Raw genomic sequence first — 23,902 nt, forward strand, 5'->3', positions numbered from 1 at the left:
TTTTACAGGCTTTACAAACAACATTAAGGAAAAAATTAAGATGTGATATACTCTTTAAGTAAAAATTAAACTTCATTTATTCACAGTTGGACATTTATACCAAATTATTAAACAGCTGCAACATGTGACATATATCTTCCATGGCGTTTGTGGGAGATTCAGTTTAAAAACTTATAGACAGCATTTATTTTTAATCAAATTTTATTTCTTTGCATATTTTATGAAGATTCCTAGCTGAAAATCAAGTAATGCATGTAGATGCACAAGGTTTTTAAAAGTGTATATGTTGAAAATTGTTGCAGTTTCATAAATATTTATATTTTTCAGACTCAAGGTTCCACATAAGATGCAGTCCCTTGATGTTTGTAAAAAGACATCTGGTAAAGTATGGCACAGAAAACCAACACCATCACATGATAATGGGTATGATGTTGGTATTAAATCAAGGAATCATCAATTTCACTATCACATTCGATAATGTAAAATTTTTGAAGATAAATCAAATTCAATACTTTCTTGCTGGAAAAAAAGTTTGAACATCAATAAAATGTATTAATAGTAAAAATGTTATGTTTTATTTTATAAAATGAAAATGTTCCAATTTTCACATTAATTTGGTCAGTTTAATTAATATTTTTTAAGTTATAAACATGTACTCTGGCATTTATCACATTATATAAAGTTATATTTCTATGTATATTTAGTAGAAATTTAATTGTCTGTCGGAAATTAAATTTGTTTAATTTTGATATTCATTTTGCTCTAATTATTTAATAATTTCACATGTATTCTTTTTCAGTTTAATGATACAGATCACAAACAGTCAGCCAAGTACATTATCACATGTTGGTAAAAATGTCCGATTTCTTCACACTGCATTTGACAGTAATGGTGACAGTTTTGTCGCAGGGGACCATCAGGGACATGTATTCATGTTTGATATTACTAAAAACAGGTAAAAGCAAATTTAAAACATATTAGGTAATTGTCTTGTTGGACATTTTCATGAAGAAAATTTGCAGAAATTAACATTGCTAAATGTAGCAGTAGATATTTTCGTGTGTTTGAAACTTCTGGCAAGTGTGCAGGAGCATAAAGATAGTTTACTTCTTGGTTTGTTCATTTACGAAGGCAACTCATTGATCAATAATATTTTTAGAAATATTGTTGTATTTAATTATTTTACTTTTGAAAATGTAATACACAACAGGATGGTCTTGTGAGTTTTTTTTACACCTACACATATAGGCATGCATAAAATAAACAGAAACAAAACTTGACTAAACAAAAAAATGTAAGTAAAAGGTATAATTCCTGAAAAAATTTTGATGTGACTACAAATTATAATTACTGAAAAAAAGATATGCCTAACGTATTTGTAGATCTGATATTGTACCTTTTTAGCTCACCTGGCCCCTTTGGGTCGGAGTGAGCTTTTCTCATCACTTGGCGTCTGTCGTCTATCATCATCGTCGTCGTCCATTATCTTTTACAAAAATCTTCTCCTCTGAAACTACAGGACCAAATTCAACCAAACTTGGTCATAATCATCATTGGGGTATCTAGTTTAAAAAAATGTGTCCGGTGACCCCTCCTGCCAACCAAGATGGCTGACATGGATAAAAATAGAACATGGAGTAAAATGCAAGTTTTGTCTATTATTTTGAAAACTGTTATAAATAGAGTTATTGCCCTTTGATATCGATTTTTAACCAATTTTTTGCATTTTTCCCTTATATCTTAAAAAACATTATAGATAGATAGAAACTTTATTTCCAAGGACTCCTTATTGAAGTAATTGACCTTAAATGAGGATTTTTACCAATTTTTTTGTGTTTTGCCTTATATGATGAAAATTATAATAAATAAATAGAAACTTTTAATAACAAAAATGATGAGCAAGGCAAGATCCACAAACAAGTCAAATTATGTAGATATAGTTAGTAGACTGTCACTCATCATAGGAGTGATTGCCCTTAAATGAGGATTTTTATGCCCCCACGACAAAATGTCGGGGGGCATATTAATTTACCCCTGTCTGTCCGTTCGTCCGTCTGTCTGTCCGGATTAGGATACATTGTTTATCCGGCTATCTCCTCCTACAGTTTTGGAGGTTTAACTATAATATTTTGTAGGATCTTCATACACATAATGAAGGTGTGCATGGCCACAGGATTTTGATTTTTTTTAAATATTCTGAAAATGACAGGTAGTTTTTTTGGTACTAGCTGCATAAAGAGATCATTGTTTGGAGGTACAACTTTAATATTTTGTAGGATGTTCATACATATAATGAAGGTGTGCATGGTTACAAGATTTTGATTTTTTTCAAATATTCTGAAAATGACGGGTAGTTGGACTTAGTCATTTTTTTGGTACTAGCTGCATAAAGAGATCATTGTTTGTCTGGCTATCTCCTCCTACAGATTTGAAGATACAGCTTTAGTATTTTGTAGGATGTTCATACACATAATGGAGGTGTACTTGGCCACAGGATTTTGATTTCTTTTAAATTTTCTGAAAATGACAGGTAGTTTGACGTAGTCATTATTTTGGTACTAGCTGCATAAAGAGATCATGGTTTGTCCGGCTATCTCCTCCTACAGTTTTGGAGATACAGCTTTAATATTTTGTAGGATGTTTAAACACATAATGGAGGTGTGCATGACCACAGGATTTTGATTTTTTTTTTCAAATATTCTGAAAATGACAGGTAGTTGGACTTAGTCATTTTTTTTGGTACTAGCTGCAGAGATCATGGTTTGTCCGGCTATCTCCTCCTACAGTTACATCATCATACATAGTGTTAAATTTATAATTCCCTATGGTCAGGCGGGGGCATCATTTGTGTCTTACAGACAGCGTAACAATTTCAAGTTGTATGCCAACATCACTGTTTGTCAAATCTAAAATATATGGAACTATACTCATGCATATGGCAGAGCATTGTCCATATCTAGTTTTACCTTCTTTTGTGTTTTGAGCAAAAACTAAAGAAGATAGAGAGAAACTATGAAGAAAAAAATAATCAGCAATACAAGATCAACAAAAAAGAGATTTTTTTCTTGAGCTATATTCTTAGTTCAATGTTGGAGAGAGCCCATTGTTGAATATGCACATACGATACATTTAGGTGAGCGACACAGGCTCTAAAGCCTCTAGGTTATAGATCAATTAATACATCTGGTTTGAAACATTTTGGCCAAGAACAAAGTTATTTACTTGGAATAGGACTCATTTTTGTCATTAAACCAATGCCTATTTAAACAATGGAATTACAAATAAAGATTTAATTGATATACTGATTTACTATGACAACTATACTGAAGTGTTAAATTGGATTGTGTCTGAACACCAGAATATGATACAAGTCTTAATTTATTATAATTTCAATATTTAATATTAAACTTTCAGGTTTTCCTTGGTTCAAAAGCTAGGCCATCCATGTACAGCATTGGCCTTTGACCTGAGAAGGAAATCTGAGTTTTTGATTGGACTATCAGATTACTCATTGAAATGCTATGATGTTGGTAAGTCGAAGTCTGTATAGCCATTGTTATTTGTCCATCTGATATACATGGATTGACTGGTACAACCTCAGACAATCAGTCAAAAAGAGACAACTGAATTGACTGTCCTTTATCGTTTTTTCACAGACTGCTGTTAGTGTGCTACCACAGCAGATATTTAAGGCTCCATGTTCTAACATTTGTTTTAATGGCTTCTTACCTTCATACTTTACCAGTATGTGAAAAAATTGATCAGTTAACTTTCTCATTTCAATGAAGTTTTTTATACAGTTAGGTTTTCAACCACCAACATATAGATATCATTGTTTAACTTCCAACGGTCTCAGTGGCCGAGTGGTCTAAGTAGTCGAACTACTGTATCACTAGCCTGTCAATACTGAGGTTGTGATTTCAAGTCCCGCACTTGCAGATGCACTCGACTCCAATCTTAATTGACTAGGTTTGTCAGTTTTCCTACCAAAGGTCATTCTTCTCTTTGGACACTCAGGCTTCCTCCACCAATCAGAACTGATCACAATAGTGCTAGAGTGGCGTTAAACACCAATCAATCAACTCAATAATTACGAAATCTGTCAAAATAACAAGCTATTAGCAGACAGGAAAAAAAAGTTTATTTTTTTTTATATGTCCAAATTATTTCTAACTTCAACTTGTTAAATTTATAGATTGAATTGATAAATGAAAATACCTGAGAAATAAACTATGAAGTATATGAAAATAAGTAGATGTGGTATGATTGTCAATGAAACAACTATCCACTAGAGTCCAAATGACGTTTTTCTAAGCAGCTATAGGTCACCATATGGCCATCATAAATGAGCAAATCCCATACCCTAAAGTTAGCTATAAAAAGATCCCACCATGACAAAATGTGAACACATTCAAAAGCATCTCAACCTAGTGCATCTCATGCAAATCTTCCAATACATTACTCTGAAAGTAAATCCAGAATTGCAGTACTGGTACATTATTTTTTATGCTTGAGCTTGAAAAAATAAAATCTTGAAAAATTATATTACAATTATTTCATATATTTAAGATACAAAAGAGATGGTTGCTTGGATGAAAGGACATGAATCTGTGATAGGGAATATATCAGTGCATGCCTCAGGAAGGTATGCATTGACAACATCTACAGATGCTGCTCAGCTGTGGGATCTTGATACTTTCCAGAGGAAAAGAAAACTTAATATCAAAGAAGATGTTGGCATTGTTCAGGTATATTTAAAAAGGTTTCTCCATTAATTTTGAAGCAATAAAAAAAAGAGGAAAATTCCAATGTTGGTAAACTTAGAATGTAGCCTTTATTTCATATTTTTCCTTCCTGTCATTACATTAAACTTGGTGTTTTGAAATGATCTTACAATAGCTTATATATTCATTAAGCTGATATCTGATTTTGTTGAGTCTACTGATTAGTTTATCTTCTAATTTAAAAAAAAAAACAAAACATTATAAACAAAACAATCATGCATACCAATGAATTTTAGAAAAAAACTTAACTTAAAGTTTTGACTTATGTTTGACAAAAATAGTGTTTCTGTCATGAAAATGGTTACTTTTTTACTGTTAGAATTACATACAGGCAAAGTTTTTGTAAATTGTAATTTCAGGTTTCTTTCTTGCCACTTAGTAACACAATCATCACTGCATTTAAAGATGACACAATATTTGCATGGGAATCAGATACATTGAATTGTAAATACCAGTTACCCATACCTCCAGGGAAAAAACCAAGTTACAGAAGTTTTGCTGCTACAAAGTAAGTAACTGTCCAGTATATATCATATACCAATACCTATTTTTGGAAACCTTGTAGCTACTTAAGTTTTGTTGATTAAAAGTAATTAGCTGTGCAGTAAATACCAAATGCCAATATCTCCTGGGAAAAACAATTTACAGGCAATTCCAACGAGTGTGTAGCTAAAGGTAGAATCTTAGGTTAGCTTCCTAGCTAGCTCAACCATGAAATGATTATTACCTTAAAATTGGGAGGAGCAAAGTGCTATTTTATCATCCAATGAAAACATTTGTATCAATGGCCTGTTTATTATTTATAATATATGTATGTTTCATACAAAGGTTTACCTAGACTACTTTGCAAATGAAATTTCATTTCTTAGTTATTGATTGAATTAAAAAATCTTTTTATTACAATAAATCAGAAGCGGAGTGACGTTTTTTTTAAATATTTACGCCGTGAATAGGCAGTTTGGTTAACTAATGTCTTTTGGTGTTATCCCCACGCATAAAACATTGTTATGTATTTTCTTTATAATTATATGCATATTTTTTAGAACTAAAATCTTTTATATTCACACAGAAAAGAAAAATTATCATACTACTTAATATCATGCACGGTTGTAGTACTTATATATAGTTAAAAATGCAACGAAAAAAAACCCAACAAACAACTGCAGTTTAGAATTGAAAATATTGCAGAGTTTATGGACATCCACTTGGTTTGTTAACATTACCTTACTAATTAGTTTTAGATAAATAATGCAGCCATGAAGACCAATTTTTATGTCTCTACTTAGATTTAATCTGACCTAGATTGAATGATCAGGTCATATGTACTTTTGAACTCCTTCCAATCTTTTTTACCTGTCCGGGTGTATTGTAAACATATGTGTATGTGTAAAAGTGAATACGGTCAGCACTTGTCAATCATATCCAACTACATTTTATTAACTTGATGTAACAAATTCAACAGACAGGTAAAATATATTATTATTTGTAATGTCTGACGAAGAAGAAAACATTTTAGGAATTTCAGCTTTCAGTTAACTTTTCACCATTTATCAAAATAAAATTGGCAAATCAAACACACCTACAACATGCTTGTGAATGAGCTTATAATTATCATTAAATTTTAAATTTAGATTGAAAACTTATTTTTAAACTGACTTGTAAAACTAGTTTTGCAATGTTTATATTCTGTCACTTAATTCTGATTGGTTCTCCGCTTAACTATTGACACCCAAAGGCTGGATGTACCTTACCTAATAATGATTTCATGGTTGAGCTAGCAAGGAAGCTAACCAAAGATTCTACCTTTAGCTACACACTCGTTGGAATCGGCTGATACTAATTTTTATGCTACTAAGTAGATAACTAAACAGTCAGGGGCATTACTTAAACAAGTATTTTTTTTAGTTACTTATATAGGTAATATGTGTTTTTGGAAATTATTAAATTACTCAATAGAGTTATTTTATATTTCAATAGAGGCATGGACTAAATGTAGTTTTCATGAGTTTTTACATCATTTTATTACATAAAACTAAGAATCTATTAAATTTGAGAAAAGTATAGAGATAAAAGGTTACTTTAAAATTAATGACAAAAATTTTACTTGAATAAGTTATTTTATACATCTTTGAAAGAATTAGTAATAACAATTATTTAAGGAACATATGTAATTGTTTTGGGTTACAAATTATAAATAACTTTAAGTCTTAATTAAATCACAAGTTTCTATCTATTTACATCTGTCTACCTTCAAGATTTTCAAGGAAAATGATATTTTAATAGTCCCATGAGACCAATATTTGACCAAGAAGCATCAGTATGAAAGATAAGTGAGTTCGTCAGAAAGGCAATTAGTGTTTCAGGAGGATTCCTTTTTATATTTCATGGGAAAAATAACCAGAAGACTGTGAAAATTTGTTAAAGCTAGTAAAATCTGTATTAATGGACACCTATAAAAATAATATTTAGAAAAGTTACTTATATAAGTAATATTTGATATAGCCTCGTTTTCAACCTTACTTGTAAAGGTAATTTTAAAAGTTACTTGTTTAAGTAATGCCCCTGACTGCTAAATAGTAAATACAAGTTACCTATATCTCATGTCATGTCATCCCATGTCATAGGCGAAAAATAATTTACATGAGTTTGGCTACTATGAAATAACTGTTAATACAAATTACTCATACTTCCTTTAAAAGTTAAAAAATACAGAAGCTTTTCTATATACTAGATACTAGTAACCCATATCACTGCTTAAAGTAAATAACTGTGCACTAAATACCAGTTAACTATACCTTTGGTCATAGACAAATAAATACCACCAAAGGATCTCTTGATGCATTAACTGTAAACATAAATCAGGAACCATAAAATAGCAGTTTGAATGATGAACCAGAGAAGTTTAGTATTGATGATGAGAATGAGACGGCTGTAGGGGAAGTTGGAAAACACATAATATATGATCAGGCAAGTCGAAATAGATAAAGATAATATGCAGGACTTGAAAATATACATGTAGTAGGACAAGCACATTTAAAAGGCATGCATTGAATTTTTATTAAAATTTTATCATATTAAGCCAAACATGGATCTTCATATTTACATATTTATTTTCAGAGATGGCAGGGTTTTAGCAGCAGGAGGTAGATCTAGATTTATTCACCTGTGGGATCTTGATACACACAGATTGTTGCGTATTGTAGAATTGCCTACTAAAGTCACATCAGTTAAACAACTCAACTTTCTTCCTGACAAATTTGATGCAGGACAAAATCAGGTAATAATTGGTTAAACTTGCAAGAAACATGAAAGGTGACAGATGTACCTGTTCTAGAAATGTGAATTTTCTTAGCAAGAATTAGTACCATTTAGAAAATTAGAAAATCGACATATGTATCTCTTTTGCATATTTTAGTGATATTTAACATTTTGACTATTTTCTAATATTACCATAAATTTCAATATATAACCAATACATTAAAAGATGGACATAAAACCACTTTTTGCTATTGTTTTCATAGCATATTGAACAAATATTAACTCATCCTAGTGTTTTGCATAAAACTGGTGTATATATATATAAATCTTAGGTCTTGGTTTTTTCCCAGTATCTGTAACATCTACAGATAGATCAAACATGTCATTGAAAAATTAATAAAAACACACTTTTTAACACAAAAGCTCCTCAAGCAGGGTCATGAGGAAGTACAACAAAAAGCAACACTTCAAGAGTTTTATGGTCACCATCTTGAATCAGCTACCGATATAATGTGTCTGTGTCTCATGTACATGTTTATGTGGTCTTTGGGGAGTAGTTGTCTGATATGACATTTAGGAGATAACTGTATTTTATTTTAAGCTTGGCCTTCGTAAAACGTAGATTTTATGAAGGCCAAGCTTGAAATACAATACAGTTATCTCCATTCTAATGCCAAATATTAAAATGAATTCATGAATACCATTTTAGTAATTATTTTGGCTTAAAAATGCCATAAATGAAAAGTCCGCGAAACTGTTACGTTGTCTTTGGCATCTAAACAATGTGATGTCATAGGTATACACTCGATGTCAAACATAAACACAAGACATATTTATACTTTTTGTACGCCTCTGAATGGTTAAGATATTGACAAAAAGAAGATTTAGAGGGACAAAATGTGACTTTTTTTGTTTATGTTTTGAGAAATTACATACCCCAAAAAAATCGAAATTCAAAATGGTGGCATTCTTAGTTACAGACTGGTAGAACGTGGAATCTATCCCTTCAAAATATTTGTCAACGTCCAATGAAAATTATCGTTCCAAACGAATTGAATTAGAATTATGAATTGTGTCCTTTTCCATATTGTGAAATTTTGTACCAAGTGTGGATTCCCATGGTCATTGAGCATACATAGCAGAAGACACTTACCCTGTCGACACAATTGAAGTTCATTGAATCCTATAGGTTTTTCTCTTGGTTTGTATATTACAAATAGAGTTAAGAATTTTGATAATCAGTATACCTATGTTGTCTCTTTCTTTATACTTACAGACCCTTGGTGTTTTAAGTCAGGATGGAATAGTGAGATATATAAACATTAATTCATGTAAACTACTATTTGATGTTGGCACCATTGATAACAAGGTCAACAACTTCTCTATCAGCCCATCAGGACGTCACATGGTTTCTACAATGGAAGATGGCAGTATCCATGTCTATGATCTACATGTAGTCTCAGATGAAATAGGAAAGGTAATATATATGTTAAGATATGGAAATTCGTGATGTATGCTAATTAGGCAGCAAACCAATAACCCTAAAATAAAGACATCTTGCATAAATGTTTAATAATCAGGTATCAAAATAAATCATTCTCATAGTTCTTGTTTATTTTAATCCTTTTTATTTGGCTGCTAATTTCAACTTTTCTTCCCTGATTTAACCCTTACCATGCGGTGACCGTCATATGACGGGATTACCCAAACTACCCTTATTTGGCTCCAATGGCTCTCCATACTTTAAGAGGTCAGCTTTATGACATTAATTTCGAAGTTGATGCATGTTCTTTCAACCTGAGGCTATTTATTGTCATGTTTCTCATGTTTAAGGTGCATTTTCAGTTCAAATACAAATTTGGAAAATTGAAATCGAATAAAACTTGTTTTTTCTGGAGGGGTGGGCTTCCCTTCGGTATCAGAGGCCTAAATCTTTAAAAAATAGTGTAAACACGTGGGAATATAACTACTGATTGTGTTTATTATTGAAATCCACTAAGTGAACAACTACTTCAGGTTGCAGGTCCAGTTGAAGCCAAAAATTGGGAAAAATCAAGAATTTCCAGATTTTTGGTGCAAATGACCTTCTTTAGACTGCTGTACCAAAATCAGTTTGACTCCAACCTAAGCTTTGTTGTGATTAATGTGTTCACTGGGGTCCACTCTACATGCAGACTACAGTCAGATACATCTATCAGCATCCCTCAGTCTTCCTGGTCAAGAAATAGGACGAAAAATCGTCAAAATTGATGCTTTTTGCACCTGATGACCAACTTTGGGGCAAATTCCTGCCCACTCACCCGGCCTCCTTACCCTGATCAACCCACCCCGTTGATCCCCTATCTTCGATTTAAAGGAATCAATATGCATCAGCAGCAGGGTAAAGCTCATTTGTATGTAATTTGCATATTTTTGCAAATAAACAAAAATTAGACATTTTCTGAAAACAATTCAGCATGGTAAGCGTTAAGTTAAAAATTTAATCATTCTTTAATTCTGGCTATGGGTGATTTTTACATCATCTTATTTTAAACATTTAAAATCTGCATTCAGTTCTTATATTTACAAAAAATAACATTTATAAAATCTAAAATCTTAATATAAAAATTATGATAAATAAACATTAGTATTGAGTTATTTTTGATAGATTTATTTGTTGTTTACCTGGTAGCTATGGTTGCATATTATCTTAAGGGTTATTAACTTTGTAATACTTGTGGAAGAAAATAACATCTTGCTAGTTGAGATGCTTTATGATCGTAAGATAAATAGATACGTAACAATAGCGTTACGTTACATTACAAAAGTGTGCGCGAAAGTACGGGAAACAATTACATAACATAACGTACTAAAGTCTCTTGGCCTATATTCACGACACATATGCTTCAAAAGGTTCAATGGTTTTCGTAAAATTTGAAAATTTGTAACAATGCCACAATGGGATATGCTTTAGCAATGAAAAAAAACAAGTGAATATGTAAAATATAAATTAACTGTAATTATATATAGTGTGTGCACGTGTGTAAAAGCTGAAATATATTAGCAACAGTTTCTGTATTGGATTTAGATGTTTATTAATAGCTGTTACAATTACCCATTTTATTGACATTTTAGCCACCTGCTCCTTTGGTCAAGGTAGTTAAAGAAAACAAAATGTCAGATACAGTTGCGTCAGATCAGTCTTCAAAATCACAGAAACAGAAAGGGGCAAGGGCAAAAGGCAAAGAAAACAGGCGAAATCAACCAGATTTTCAAATGGAAGTAAGTATAAAAATTAAATCATTTTTTATGCCCCTGCTGCAGCGGAAGGGGTATTAAGTGTTACCCTCGCCTGACATACGTCCCAAAATTAGTTTCCGTTCACTAACTTTATACACAATGCTTATTATCTCAGAACACAGATCAAGTTCGAATTTTAATAGGTGGTGTAACATTTACCGTTCTGGAGTTATGCCCCTTTATATATGGAAAAATTGCTGAATATTTGTTTTTCCTTTCTCTAACTTTAGTTTGCCTCAACCAAATGTTATGATACTTATACATAATGCTTATTTCCATAAAACACAGTTCAAGTTTGAATTTGGGTGGCATCACTTTTACAGTTCACTATCAGTACATATCAGTTTGACGATTATTTCAAAGCCCTGCCTCCTACGACCAATTTTCAATGTTAATATTTTTTATGCAAATTGTCTTTCCATTTAGAATTTTGGTATTGTTTTTATTCATGATTCACCTATAATTTACTCCAACATTGTATTTCTTTTCAGAAAGAACTTCCAGAACAACTCAATATGGAAAAATTAAAAGCCATTCTAAAGGGATATGGGGAATACCCAGCTAAATATAGAATGTTTATATGGAGATCTATTTTAAGATTACCAGAAAATCACACAGCATATGCAGCATTAGTTGACAAAGGAACACATCCTGCTTATGCTAAAATACATGAAGAATATCCAATTAAAAGTAGAAGACTTCTACGCATTTTACAAAGGTAGGTTTTCATGTTTGGATTATTGCTTTTAGTTAGTTTTCTGTATACCTGTAATAAGTGGTAATTTATAAAAAAAAAACAATTCTATTTATTTTCAATAATTGTTTTCAAGACAGTGAAGAACAACTTTATTTCTAGAAAACCTGAAATTTTTATTTTTTTTTTTTGGTTTGCAATAGAATTCTCTTTGAAGCCATAAAACATAAAGTATCTCGAAATTGTGATAATTCTAAAGGCAATAGAATTGTGCTTGAGCCCATATATTCTCCAATCTTTTTAAAATGTGATATACATGTATTTCTAATATATTTGTGGTTTTATTTTTCAGAATTTTATCAGCCATGGCACATTGGTCACCTATATTTGGAGAGACACAATATCTTCCATGTTTAGCTTTTCCATTTGTTAAGTTATTCCAGAACAATCATTTAGTGTGTTTTGAAATCTTGTCATCCATCATGAGTAAGTAAAAATTACATAGTCAATCATACCATCTGTAAAGTTAATTTGCTTTGCAGTCATTGAAAATATTTTTTAAAATATTGCAAAACTTTATAATGCTTGTTTTTTTAAGCTTCCACACTTACGTTTTAGGATTTATTTCATTTTTTGCTGAACAATAATTTAGGAATTCAAAAAGTGTTTACTTTTTAATGCTATTTTAATTAGTGTTTATTTAAACATGTATCATGATAGATATTAAAGGTTGAATTTAGGCTTCAGAATAACATTTATATTACACTTAGCGACAAGTTGGTTCATTTTCAAATTTATTGTTATCAGGCCTTTGATTTTTTTTGTCAGGAAAATTTTATCTTTAAAGATTAAAACATAAAATAGATTACCCGCTGTTTGTTTTTTAAATGTTGAAATATATTTATTTTTACTACAGTGAACTGGGCAGATCATTGGTTTGAATACTTCCCTAATCCACCAATCAACATACTGGGAATGATAGAGAATGTTTTAGCTTACCATGATAAATATTTACTGCAACATTTTGTTAAATACTCAGTCACATCTCAGGTAAGTTTCTTATTTTTCAAGTTAATAAATGAAAGCCATCAATAACAGAAAACATTTTGGTAAAACCAACTGCTTGCTTTGTATTTTAAAAGGCCAGAAACAGAGAAATTATTGCAGAAAAAGTTGAATTGTAATATTCAGATTTTGGATTTGATATGTCAGACTGTATACCCTACCTGAATCCTAAATTATACTATTTTCCCTAATTCTTAGCCAATTTATACTTTCCCCGACTGGTCGATTATGATTTTTTTTATCAACTTGTGGTAAGTTTAATCTCATTTCTTCATTGGTAAGAATTCAATTATGACCTCAAACTTTCTTGCTTTTCTTGAATTTCCTATTATGACGACATAAAAAAAGATGACCATGCCTGATGATATCACATAAAAAGAACACATCTTTTTGCAGATAATTGAAAAAGAATGATAATTAGGACCCCGCCAAATGGCAGACACCCTATAGTGATCAGTCTGTCCGTCCGTCTGTCCGTCCGTTTAAAGTTTTAGAATTAAACTATCTTTGAGTTAATAAATAACTTAATCAACCGGGTGGCATGGTAGAATCTATATGTCTCTAATTGGTGGATGGTTTTATACAGTGTTCAGGCAGGGGTGTTAAAAATGTTTGAAACCACATATGTCTCATGCAGTAAGCTTGCAATTTCTAGTCCTGTGATTGGTGGAAAATTTATCACAATGTCCTGTTATTTGTAGCTTAATTGGCAATAGTGCCATTGATATCCTATCTGATCATGGGGTTTTACACAAGGAAGACTGAATAATATACAGGCAAATAGTTATCTCCCTTTGTTTCCTATGAGTTACAATATTTTTTTACCTTTCGATAGTTTATATATTATAAGTATGAATTGAAAATCAAAAATTAAACAATCTTGAGAGATGAAAATTCATAACTCATTTGCAACAGAAGGAAAACCTACACATATATCCTGGTGTACAATCCTTAGAATAATACTTTTCATTCAACTTTCTGTCAAAATTGCCTTTTGAAACATGGAATCTTCATTGATAATTAATTCATTCATTTAAAAATAGATAAAAGGCAAGTGTAAGATTATATAATATTTTGAAAACTACACTGAATAGAATAATAGCTTGCAAAAAGTAATGGTAGTCCAAAAATGTCCCTTATGTTTATTCACTTTGTCCTTTGTGTCATTGTGTCATGTCCTCACTTCACATTGACCTTTGTGTCATTCTGTCATGTCCTCACTTCACTTTGTATTTTGTGTCATTGAAGTCATTCTGTCATGTCCTCGCTTCACTTTGAAAATGTGTCATTCTGTCATGTCCTCACTTCACTTTGTACTTTGTGTCATTGAAGTCATTCTGTCATGGCCTCATTTCACTTTGTCCTTTGTGTCATCGAAATCATTCTGTCATGTCCTCGCTTCACTATGTCCTTTGTGTCATTCTGTCATGTCCTCACTTTACTTTGACCTTTGTGTCATTCTGTCATGTCCTCACTTCACTTTGTATTTTGTGTCATTGAAGTCATTCTGGCATGTCCTTGCTTCACTTTGTCCTTTGTGTCATTGAAATCATTCTGTCATGTCCTCACTTCACTTTGTCCTATGTGTCATTGAAGTCATTCTGGCAAGACCTCACTTCACTTTGTACTTTGTGTCATTGAAATCATTCTGTCATGTCCTCACTTCACTTTGTCTGATGTGTCATTGAAGTCATTCTGTCATGCCCTCGCTTCATTTTGTCCTTTGTGACATTGAAATCATTCTGTCATGTCATCACTTCACTTTGTCCTTTGTGTCATTGAAGTCATTCTGTCATGTCATCACTTAACTTTGTCCGTCTTTCAAGGAGTAGAACTAGATAGAACCATTTGTTTGTTAATGTAAACAATAACAAAAAAAACTTGTGATCTTGTTAGGTGCCACATTTGTCTAGTCCTGAATTTGTAAAAAAAAATGCCTAGGAATTACTGAAGCATGAGCTATCTCTGTCTAAATAATTAAACTCTATCTGAATGTAATATAACTTTAAATGGCTGCCCGTGTAATACTGCGGATTTATTATTTTTTGTGGAATACCAATTTTCATGGGTACAGATGTACCAGGAGTTTAAATATTCAACTAATTGCACATTTTTGATAGGCTTATATATGCAGACTTTGGCAAAACCATGAAATCAAACACCCACAAAAATTGAAGTTTTCCTCAATCCACTTAATTTGGTACCCACGAAAATAAATAAATCCACAGGAAGCAGCAGCATTTTATTGTAACTGGACAAAACAGATGTTTTATTTGAAAAAAGGTTTTCTTGTGTACAGGAAATTGTTTGGGTTTTTTTTCCTCTTATTTCTCTTCTCTCCTACTCTTTCGTCAATATAATGTTATATAATGTTGGTTAATATGGTCCTAATTAAACAGTAAATAAATTTCCTGAACACAACAAAGTGCATGTGCTGCAGAATTTTAAGTAGAGCTGGAAATCAATGATATTTGGTGAGTTTGAAGGTTTTGCAGATGTTTTTATGTTACACTGTTGCTTCATGGTTTACTGGAATGCTTAGTATGATAGTGGAAAGATCACTTAGACTTAAATTTATAAAATTTCAACAGAATTGATATGCCATAGCTTACAATGACACTTTCACATCCATCAAGCATATACTCAAGCTCCACTTCGTGGGTCATGCTCTAATGGCAATTTGATGTTCTTTTTGTATGGTAATGAAAAATTAAAATAATTGTGATATACCACTGCTATGATATTTAATATGGTAAACTGGTGCAGAATCATCTAGCACTTGAGAATTCTGAGTTATGCCCCCTTAGTCATGTTTCAGGAATTTGACATTTTTAACTCACCTGGATCATTAGTTCCACATGAGCTATTAGTATCACTTGTCATCTATCATCCACAGAACCGTTTTCAAAACTATTTTCCTCTGAAATATCATAAAGGATTTTAAACAAAGCTTTGTGCGAATGTTCTTTGGTATATGTTTAAAAATATTATCAGAGATTCATCAACAAACATGACCCTTGTTGTTCAAAATAAAACATAGAGTAAAACTGGAGTTTTTGGCCTAAATAAAACAGTTAGAACAAAACTGATGGGTTAAAAACAGTAAACAGGTCAAGATCTATCTATATTTTAATTTTGCCATTCCTTGTCACTATTTCCTGTATAAAAAAAAATTATTTTAAACATGATTTTTTATGAAAAATGTCCAGTAACTCTTTCTTACAAGTTATTTTTAATATGTCATCTCCTTTAGAAAAATTGATTAATGATTTGATAATCTAAACAAAAGATATGTCTTGATGGTGTCCATTTATTTTTTAAGCTTTACAAAATGTATAGAAAACTAGAATTTTTAAGGTGATTTTTGCTTCTTTTTTTTTCTTTAAAAACATCCTAATTTTTGTTCAGGTTTAAAAAATTTTTGTTTAATTTACATCTATTGAAAAATGTTTTTTGTCTAATTAAGTTGTTAATTTTTGAACCCTTAATTTTTTTTTTATATATATGATATTTATATCTTAATTAAATACCTGCTTCTCTTTTAGCATTATTTTAAACAGATATGCAACTTTTGAGTTTACAAATTTGAAATAGAAAATAGATGTTTTCTTTAGCTAAAAAATTGAAAGTATTTGAAAAAATCTTGTTTTTGAAAAAGGGGGATTTTGATAAAACTTTAATTGATAATTTTTAATTTAATGAATTATAAACTTTGAGAGTAAGATTTAAGAATTATCTTTTATTAATTAACAGCAACTATATTTGAATTCTTAATAAAAAAAAACATGCCTTACTAACTATGCAGCAATTTATGACTTTTCGTAATAACTTTATAAATTTTCCCATGACTGAAGACATTTTGGAGACAAGTAAATAAAAACTGTTAATTAAATCATAATATAAAACTATTGGTATCATTTACAAATCAAATCAGTTTGTCAGATTGTCTGCCAAGGCTGTCAGCTGAATGAAAACAGTTCACCTGTATCTCAGGGCTGGGAATGTTCACACCTTAATTTTCCCTAGCACTGATCATTGTCATCCAATCAAGTTGCAGTCATGATATATTTGTTCGGACAATTGAAAACAAAATTGTTATTATTTTTTACTAATTGTTTGTTTATTGGGTTGTGATCTACAAATTTGACAAGTCATTAATTAGTGAGTAGGAGAAGGAGTTTTCTGATTGACTCAAAACTTGTTCTGATTGGTTGAATTTTTCTGTGAATAGAAGTTAGAATATGTATAACTGAGCACTGTTTGTGAGGTTTATCATTTCTTATTTGTGAAAAGTAATTCCAGAGCAGAAGTTTGATATCCAGAATTTACTGAGTGACAATAATGGCATCCTTGATACAGTCTGACAAATCACAAGAAGAGACTAATGAAGGACTTTACAAACTGTCTGCTCATCCAATGTTTCAAGATCTGCAGGCTACATTAGTCACTGAATGTTTCCAAGCCTCTGTGCCGTACACATTATGTTCTGACCAGAGCATCAGCGGAGGAAGTGACGCGGAACCTATTGTTGATCCGTCTTTTGCTGCGGTGCAGGAAGCTCATCTCCAGTCTCAGTTTCAAACATTGTCTCCAGATAATCCTAAAGTTCACGAACTACAGAATTTTTATAGTACACAATGTGCCGAGATAGAAACCCAAAGATGTGATGCAATTGCTAAACTTAAAGGACAGATATTTCAGGATGAAACTCAATATCAGACGGAATTATTCGAAGTGCACACATTCCATGATCGTCAAAGAATGCATTTGACAAGTCGTGTATCATCAAGTCTGGATTTACTTAAAGAAGCTATGCCGTCTGGAAGCATGGTGTCCTCATCAAAACCAAAAAGCCGACAGTTAAACGCGGGAGCCATCGAAATCATGACACATTGGTTTGAAAGAAATCTTGACAATCCTTACCCATCTGAAATTGAAAAGGAAAGAATGGCAGATGAAGGCAATGTTTCCCTTGGGCAAGTGAAAGCATGGTTTGCAAATAAACGTAACAGGACCAATAATACCAAACCAAAGAGACAAAAAATACAAGTGGAGAAAAAACTTCTGACTATTTGTTCAGAAATAGCTGGCGACGATGGAAGAACACCAAAGTTGTATGGAGATATTATTCAGAAACTTTCTAACATTATAAACAGATCTACTGTGTTTAATGCAGGAACACCTATTCTCAGTCATGACATCATATCTGCTGAGAACTTAGGATATCACAATCAAGATACAGGATATCACAATCAAGATACAGGATATCACAATCAAGATACAGGATATCACAATCAAGACACAGCCATCTTTAGCCATGGACTAATAGTTGCAGATTCTACGATATCTAGTAGTGATGATAATAGTAATGGCAGTACTTGATAAAAACATTTTGGTACATTACAAATATGACCAATATTGCAAATGAACTATTTATGTAATATATATGTTTATTATTTTTTATACATAGTGCTCAATTGTAAATAAATATTATTTATCTTTATGGACTATTTATTTCAATATGTCTGAATGAAAGGAGATGTTAGGTATACTTCAATGAGACAGCAATGCAACAACACAGAAAAACAAAAAGGTTTATGAGTATTGGTATAACTATTTCGCAGCTACATTATTGTACAGTAAATTCTCTTAAACTTGAATTAAATCAAATAGAAAAAGGAAATTTTTGTAGTTTGCTTCCTTTTAGGGCAAATGTTGGTTATATTTAGAGAATTGATTGATTTTTCCTTAAATTGTTGCACATTAATGTCTTTCTTGTGTCCAGCCTATGATAGTAGAGGGGACATTATGTTTCCTATCTGTTCGTCTGTCTGTTGCACAATTTATGCAGTTAAACAGTATCAGATTTGAAAATTGGATTAAGTAAGTTTACATCAACTTAAAACTTAGTACACATCTTCCTCCATGATATGAACTTTAAAGATATATGTTGATATAGATAATGGTTTTGTCCCAGATTTTGCAGTTCACTATACATGAAAATGTGTTAGTGGGAGCGTCCTATTGACACATATTCTTGTTTTATCTAAGGACTTTTTCTTAACGTGAAAAAGTATGGTAAAATAGTGATATTGTGGTTTGATTTCATTGCTTAAATCATAATCTAACTTGGCTGGTTTGCCTCCACAAGTTATAAAATGATTGTAGAGTATCTTCAACACAATGACACATGACAGCCAGTTCTAAAAATGAAATTAACATTCAACCATGCATGTAATCTGGTATAATATGCATATGTTTCTGGGTGGTACTACCATAAAGCTAGTACATCCCTAGTATTACAGGGTTTAAAGGTTTTGGTTATGTTTAACATCTTTGTTCAATGCTCAGATAGTATGGACTTGGTTGTGAAATTTTTGTGTGTTGGGAATGTACGTCGAGAATCTGAAAACTCTTTTTCAAAGAAACATGGTTTTGTCCTAAGCATGCATTTAATTTTCCACTGGACATTAAATAGCCATCCATCATCATCAACATCATTATGATCATCAAAAGTTGTGAGTTGCCTACTTTTCATTTTTGTCACCTTTGTAAGTTTTAATCATAGTTTTTTAATGGGATACCCTGTTACCTATTGCCATAATTGGATCTATCAGTGTATAACAGCTTCAACCAAAAGAAGGTACTAACATTTCATAACCACTGACTTTAATAAAGCTTTATGTGTGAGCTCAGATTTTATACGCCCGTTTACGGGACGTATTATGGTATACCGTTGTCCGTCTGTCCGTCCGTCTGTCCGTCGTCTACATGTCGGACATTAACTCAAAAATGATTTAACCAATTTGCATAAAACTTTGGTGAGTTGTTTATATCTATTGACGTGAGCTCCCTTTCGTTTTTTATAAAATTTAGATTTTACGTTTCCGAGTTATGGGGTTTTATTCATTAAAAAAAGGGGGATTTTCCAGTTTTCGGACAATAAGTCAATAATGCTTTCACCAACTTGCAAGAAATTGTGGTGAATTGTTTATATCTATTGACATGAGCTCCCTTTCGATTTTTATAAATTTTAGATTTTACGTTTCCGAGTTACATGGTTTTATTTATAAAAAAAGGGGGGATTTTCCAGTTTTCGGACAAAAACTCAAAAATGCTTTCAGCAATTCTTATGAAACTTTGGTGAATTGTTTGTATGTATTGATGTAAGCTCCCTTTAGAATTTAATAAATTTTACAATTTACATTTCTGAGTTATAGGGTTTTATTCATTAAAAAAAGGGGTGATTTTCCAGTTTTCGGACAATAACTCAAAAATGCTGTCACCAATTCTCATGAAACTTTGGTGAATTGTTTATATCTATTGATGTAAGCTCCCTTTTTATTTTCATAAATTTCTAATATGACATTGAAAATTAATTGAACTTTATTTGTTTATAGTCTGACAACAGATTTACTAAGTATTGCACAACAGCAAGAAATCTTTAATTGAATATAAATTCAATTCATATAACCAATTTCAAGATCTTTGACTACATTTATTCAGAAACCTATGATATGTCAAATATTTAATTACAATCCAAATTCAGACCTGAATCAAGCTTGAATATTGTGTCCATTTTTGCCCCAACTATTCAGGGTTGGACCCCTGCGGGCGTATCTAGCTGCGCTCAGCGAAGCAGTTTATTGGATAATAATGACCTATATTCATGTCACTTGTATTGACATACTTCTAGGAGAGTCTGAAAGCCTACCATCAAAGACTGGCCAATCTGACACAAACTTTCAGGCTTCTTGAATGCCAAGCAATATTTTTATGTTTTACCTCATCATTCCAACCTTGTCAGTGGTTGGTCCTTTGTTTAATGGTTTTTTTCATTTGGGGAATTAAGTGAATCTTTGATAGTCTACTTTAAATTTATTAAATTCACAATCAAAGAGCTTGACATATCTTATAGGCAGCTGTCTATTAATGAACTCGATGCAACCTTAATGAAGACTATTGTTAACCTCTAGATGTCTTTTGGTTTTTGTCTCACCTGTGATGAAAGTCGCAAATATAAGACATAGGAATGCTAAACTGGTGGCAGCAATGACACTAGCTATTTGTATAAAGCTTTATATTTCAGAGGGTAGATGATATGGATGCTTCATATCTTGTATACAGATGTCTTATGTAATAAAGTTTCTGTCTGTCATGCATCTATTTTCAGATGTCAGTGCAATCTCTGGACTACATATACCCCTTATATTTTATTCATGTGAACTAAAATTTTAAAAACTGCATGTTAATTTTGTACAGGGCCAGTTTCATATATGTAATTCTGTACCATATAAACATAGTCCAATATTTGATTTATTTAATAACTGACTGGACCTTGAACATTGATGCATATGTTTTGTTATCTTTCAATGAACAGAAGAATTCTTGTAAGAAGGAATGGCTTCTTTAAACACTATAGAGCCTAGATTACTTAAATGAGGAAAATGTTTACAATAGCTGAAGTTATGTCTTTTGAAATAGGTGTCCAATATTGACATAAAATTGTCAGATTATCGAAATGACCATCCTTTATATATGTTAATATCACAAATCAAACAAAAATTTACAATAAATACAGATTTATATACTCATCATACAAAGCCAAAATATGGTATACTACAGACTATTTAACCCCCCCCCCCCCCCCCCAAAAAAAAAAAAATCACCTGAATATGACACATTCAGTCATTGATTATTATTAAAAAACACATTAGTTTTTCTTTTGTTCAATATATATATTATATTAAATATATTTAATATCTGTATTTCACACATGCTATATTTAATATTTGTTATCAATGTCATATTATCTTCTCTGTAAGAATAGTTCATCTGCTTTATGAGAATATATACATCAGATCATTGTTATATATGAAGTCAATAATTAATATCCATATTTAATCTATTAATCCTTACACCTAAACTAAACATCCTTTAGGAACAAATGTTCTTAAGGAAGACAAAGACTTTGTGTTTGTGTTTGCATCAATACACCAAAGTGTGAGACCATATATTCATATATATTGTCATGACAGCTGTACACTGACATAATTATAAGTTTACACACCAAAAAGTACATGCTTTTCATTGTATCTCAAAACACTGTCCAGACTTACAATACTTGAAGGTCTGGGCGGGTTTTCAGAATAGAGAATAATGTGCCAATAGAATAATGAATAGAGCCTTAAACAAATCCAGATTCTCAAACTTGACAGTAAATGGACTGAAAGTATGTTTTAAAAATAGTAGTTTTGAACAGTGCATCCATTTCAACTAAATTTTGATGAATTTTTGTGTGAGAAGTTGAAGCTACTTCAGTTTTGCACAAAGTAGGTCAACATTTAAAAGTCAAGTTCAAAATTGAAAATGAAGATATTTTTTCTACATGTAATTACCACTTGAACCATACTTGTTTGTTTAATTGTTGTATCTGGGTGAAATAAATAAATTTTAAGTTTTTTTGGACAATTTAAACAAAAAGTAAAAATCATATTTGTGAATTTTTTTAAAATTTTGACCATCTATACCCAATCCCTACCAAACCTACAAAAAAGGTTCCATAAGAGATGAAGAATCCCTGATTTTCAGGTGCAAATTATTTCATTGTTTGTATATTCAGTGTCAAGAACTTATGATACAATACATAATTTAGATTTCAGAAATTGAATGGACCTAGATGATATTTAAGTCAGATGGGGGGTCTAAATTAGTTTTTGATTTCCCATAACTTCAAATGTTCTGTCTAGATTTTTACTAAATGTAGCAAATTTTATGTAAACAGATAAAATTTACACCTAATTCATTTTACTTGTTTGAAACAAAAACTACTACAAAGATACATAAAACTGTTCAAAATGCCACACAAAAGGCAACCTGATTGGTTTTTGTTTGATTTTCATTTGGTACCTATTGACTTAGTTTTGAGGACATATTTAGCCTATATTTTGACATAGAAGACCGCTGTCCAGACTTACTGGGACCAGTATTGTTCACATTGTTCAACAGTTATAATTGACATTTGGTACTGATTGCCTGTATTCAGAGGACATTTGGAATACATTGTCAAACAATAGACTGGTGTTTTCAGTTTTTATGGTTCTGGTAATGACATTTTGTAGTGCTTAGTTTTTTTAAGTAGACATCTTGACTAGCACTCAGAATTGATTGCAGATTTATTTGTTTGACATGTTTAATCAAATTATGATTGTCCACTCACAGTTTGCAAATATAGAAAACAAATATGATGTGGCAGTTTATTAAGTTTTGTGTGGTATATGGGAATATAATTTGAAGTGAATGTTATTTGAATAAAATCTATTATTGATGCATATATTTCAAAGAAAAAACACAAAAAGTTCAGTGAATCTTTTATCCATCTTGAGAGCATTTTTTTGACTTTTATATTAATATAATGTATGAAGTAATTTCATAATGTTTTTTTTATATGAACTTTAAAAGATTTTAAGTTAAAAAAAGATGTATACATTTGAAAAACAGATAGGACAAAATAATTTTTATATGTGAGGTATTCCTTCCCACAACATAAAAAATCAAAAGGCCTCTCCCTTAATATTTTTCATTTGCATTTTTATATTTGATAAAATTTGATTAGAAAGAAAAAAAGTCAGTTACATAGTTTGAAGTTAAAAACAGACTTTTTGATTTCATTGTTAGGTTTTGAAGGAAGATAACTTAACCTCCTGTTTTTCTCTACACAAGTAAATCTATGCAATGTATGTGTGGAATATTATATGGGAATTAGTCTCTCAGGCCCTCTGCTAGTACCAATGTCTTAGGCCTAAGGTCAGTTGTTTCAAAC

At 31.3% G+C, this 23,902-nt stretch overlaps 1 protein-coding gene across 1 annotated transcript in view; it reads left to right on the forward strand.

Moving 5' to 3' along the window:
• Positions 1-23,902, forward strand: part of LOC127703185 (TBC1 domain family member 31-like) — a 40,589-nt gene that overhangs the window by 3,686 nt on the left and 13,001 nt on the right. The window contains exons 2-12 of the mRNA XM_052207714.1: positions 328-423; positions 800-955; positions 3,415-3,530; positions 4,570-4,748; positions 5,144-5,292; positions 7,902-8,061; positions 9,319-9,519; positions 11,157-11,303; positions 11,813-12,039; positions 12,368-12,501; positions 12,932-13,065. Of these exons, the coding sequence (XP_052063674.1) occupies positions 347-423; positions 800-955; positions 3,415-3,530; positions 4,570-4,748; positions 5,144-5,292; positions 7,902-8,061; positions 9,319-9,519; positions 11,157-11,303; positions 11,813-12,039; positions 12,368-12,501; positions 12,932-13,065 (1,680 nt within the window). The 5' untranslated portion in view covers positions 328-346. The remainder of the gene's footprint in view (positions 1-327; positions 424-799; positions 956-3,414; positions 3,531-4,569; positions 4,749-5,143; positions 5,293-7,901; positions 8,062-9,318; positions 9,520-11,156; positions 11,304-11,812; positions 12,040-12,367; positions 12,502-12,931; positions 13,066-23,902) is intronic.

The sequence above is a fragment of the Mytilus californianus genome, unplaced genomic scaffold (assembly GCF_021869535.1).
Source record: "Mytilus californianus isolate M0D057914Y unplaced genomic scaffold, xbMytCali1.0.p SCAF_5, whole genome shotgun sequence".
Lineage (NCBI taxonomy): Eukaryota > Metazoa > Mollusca > Bivalvia > Mytilida > Mytilidae > Mytilus > Mytilus californianus.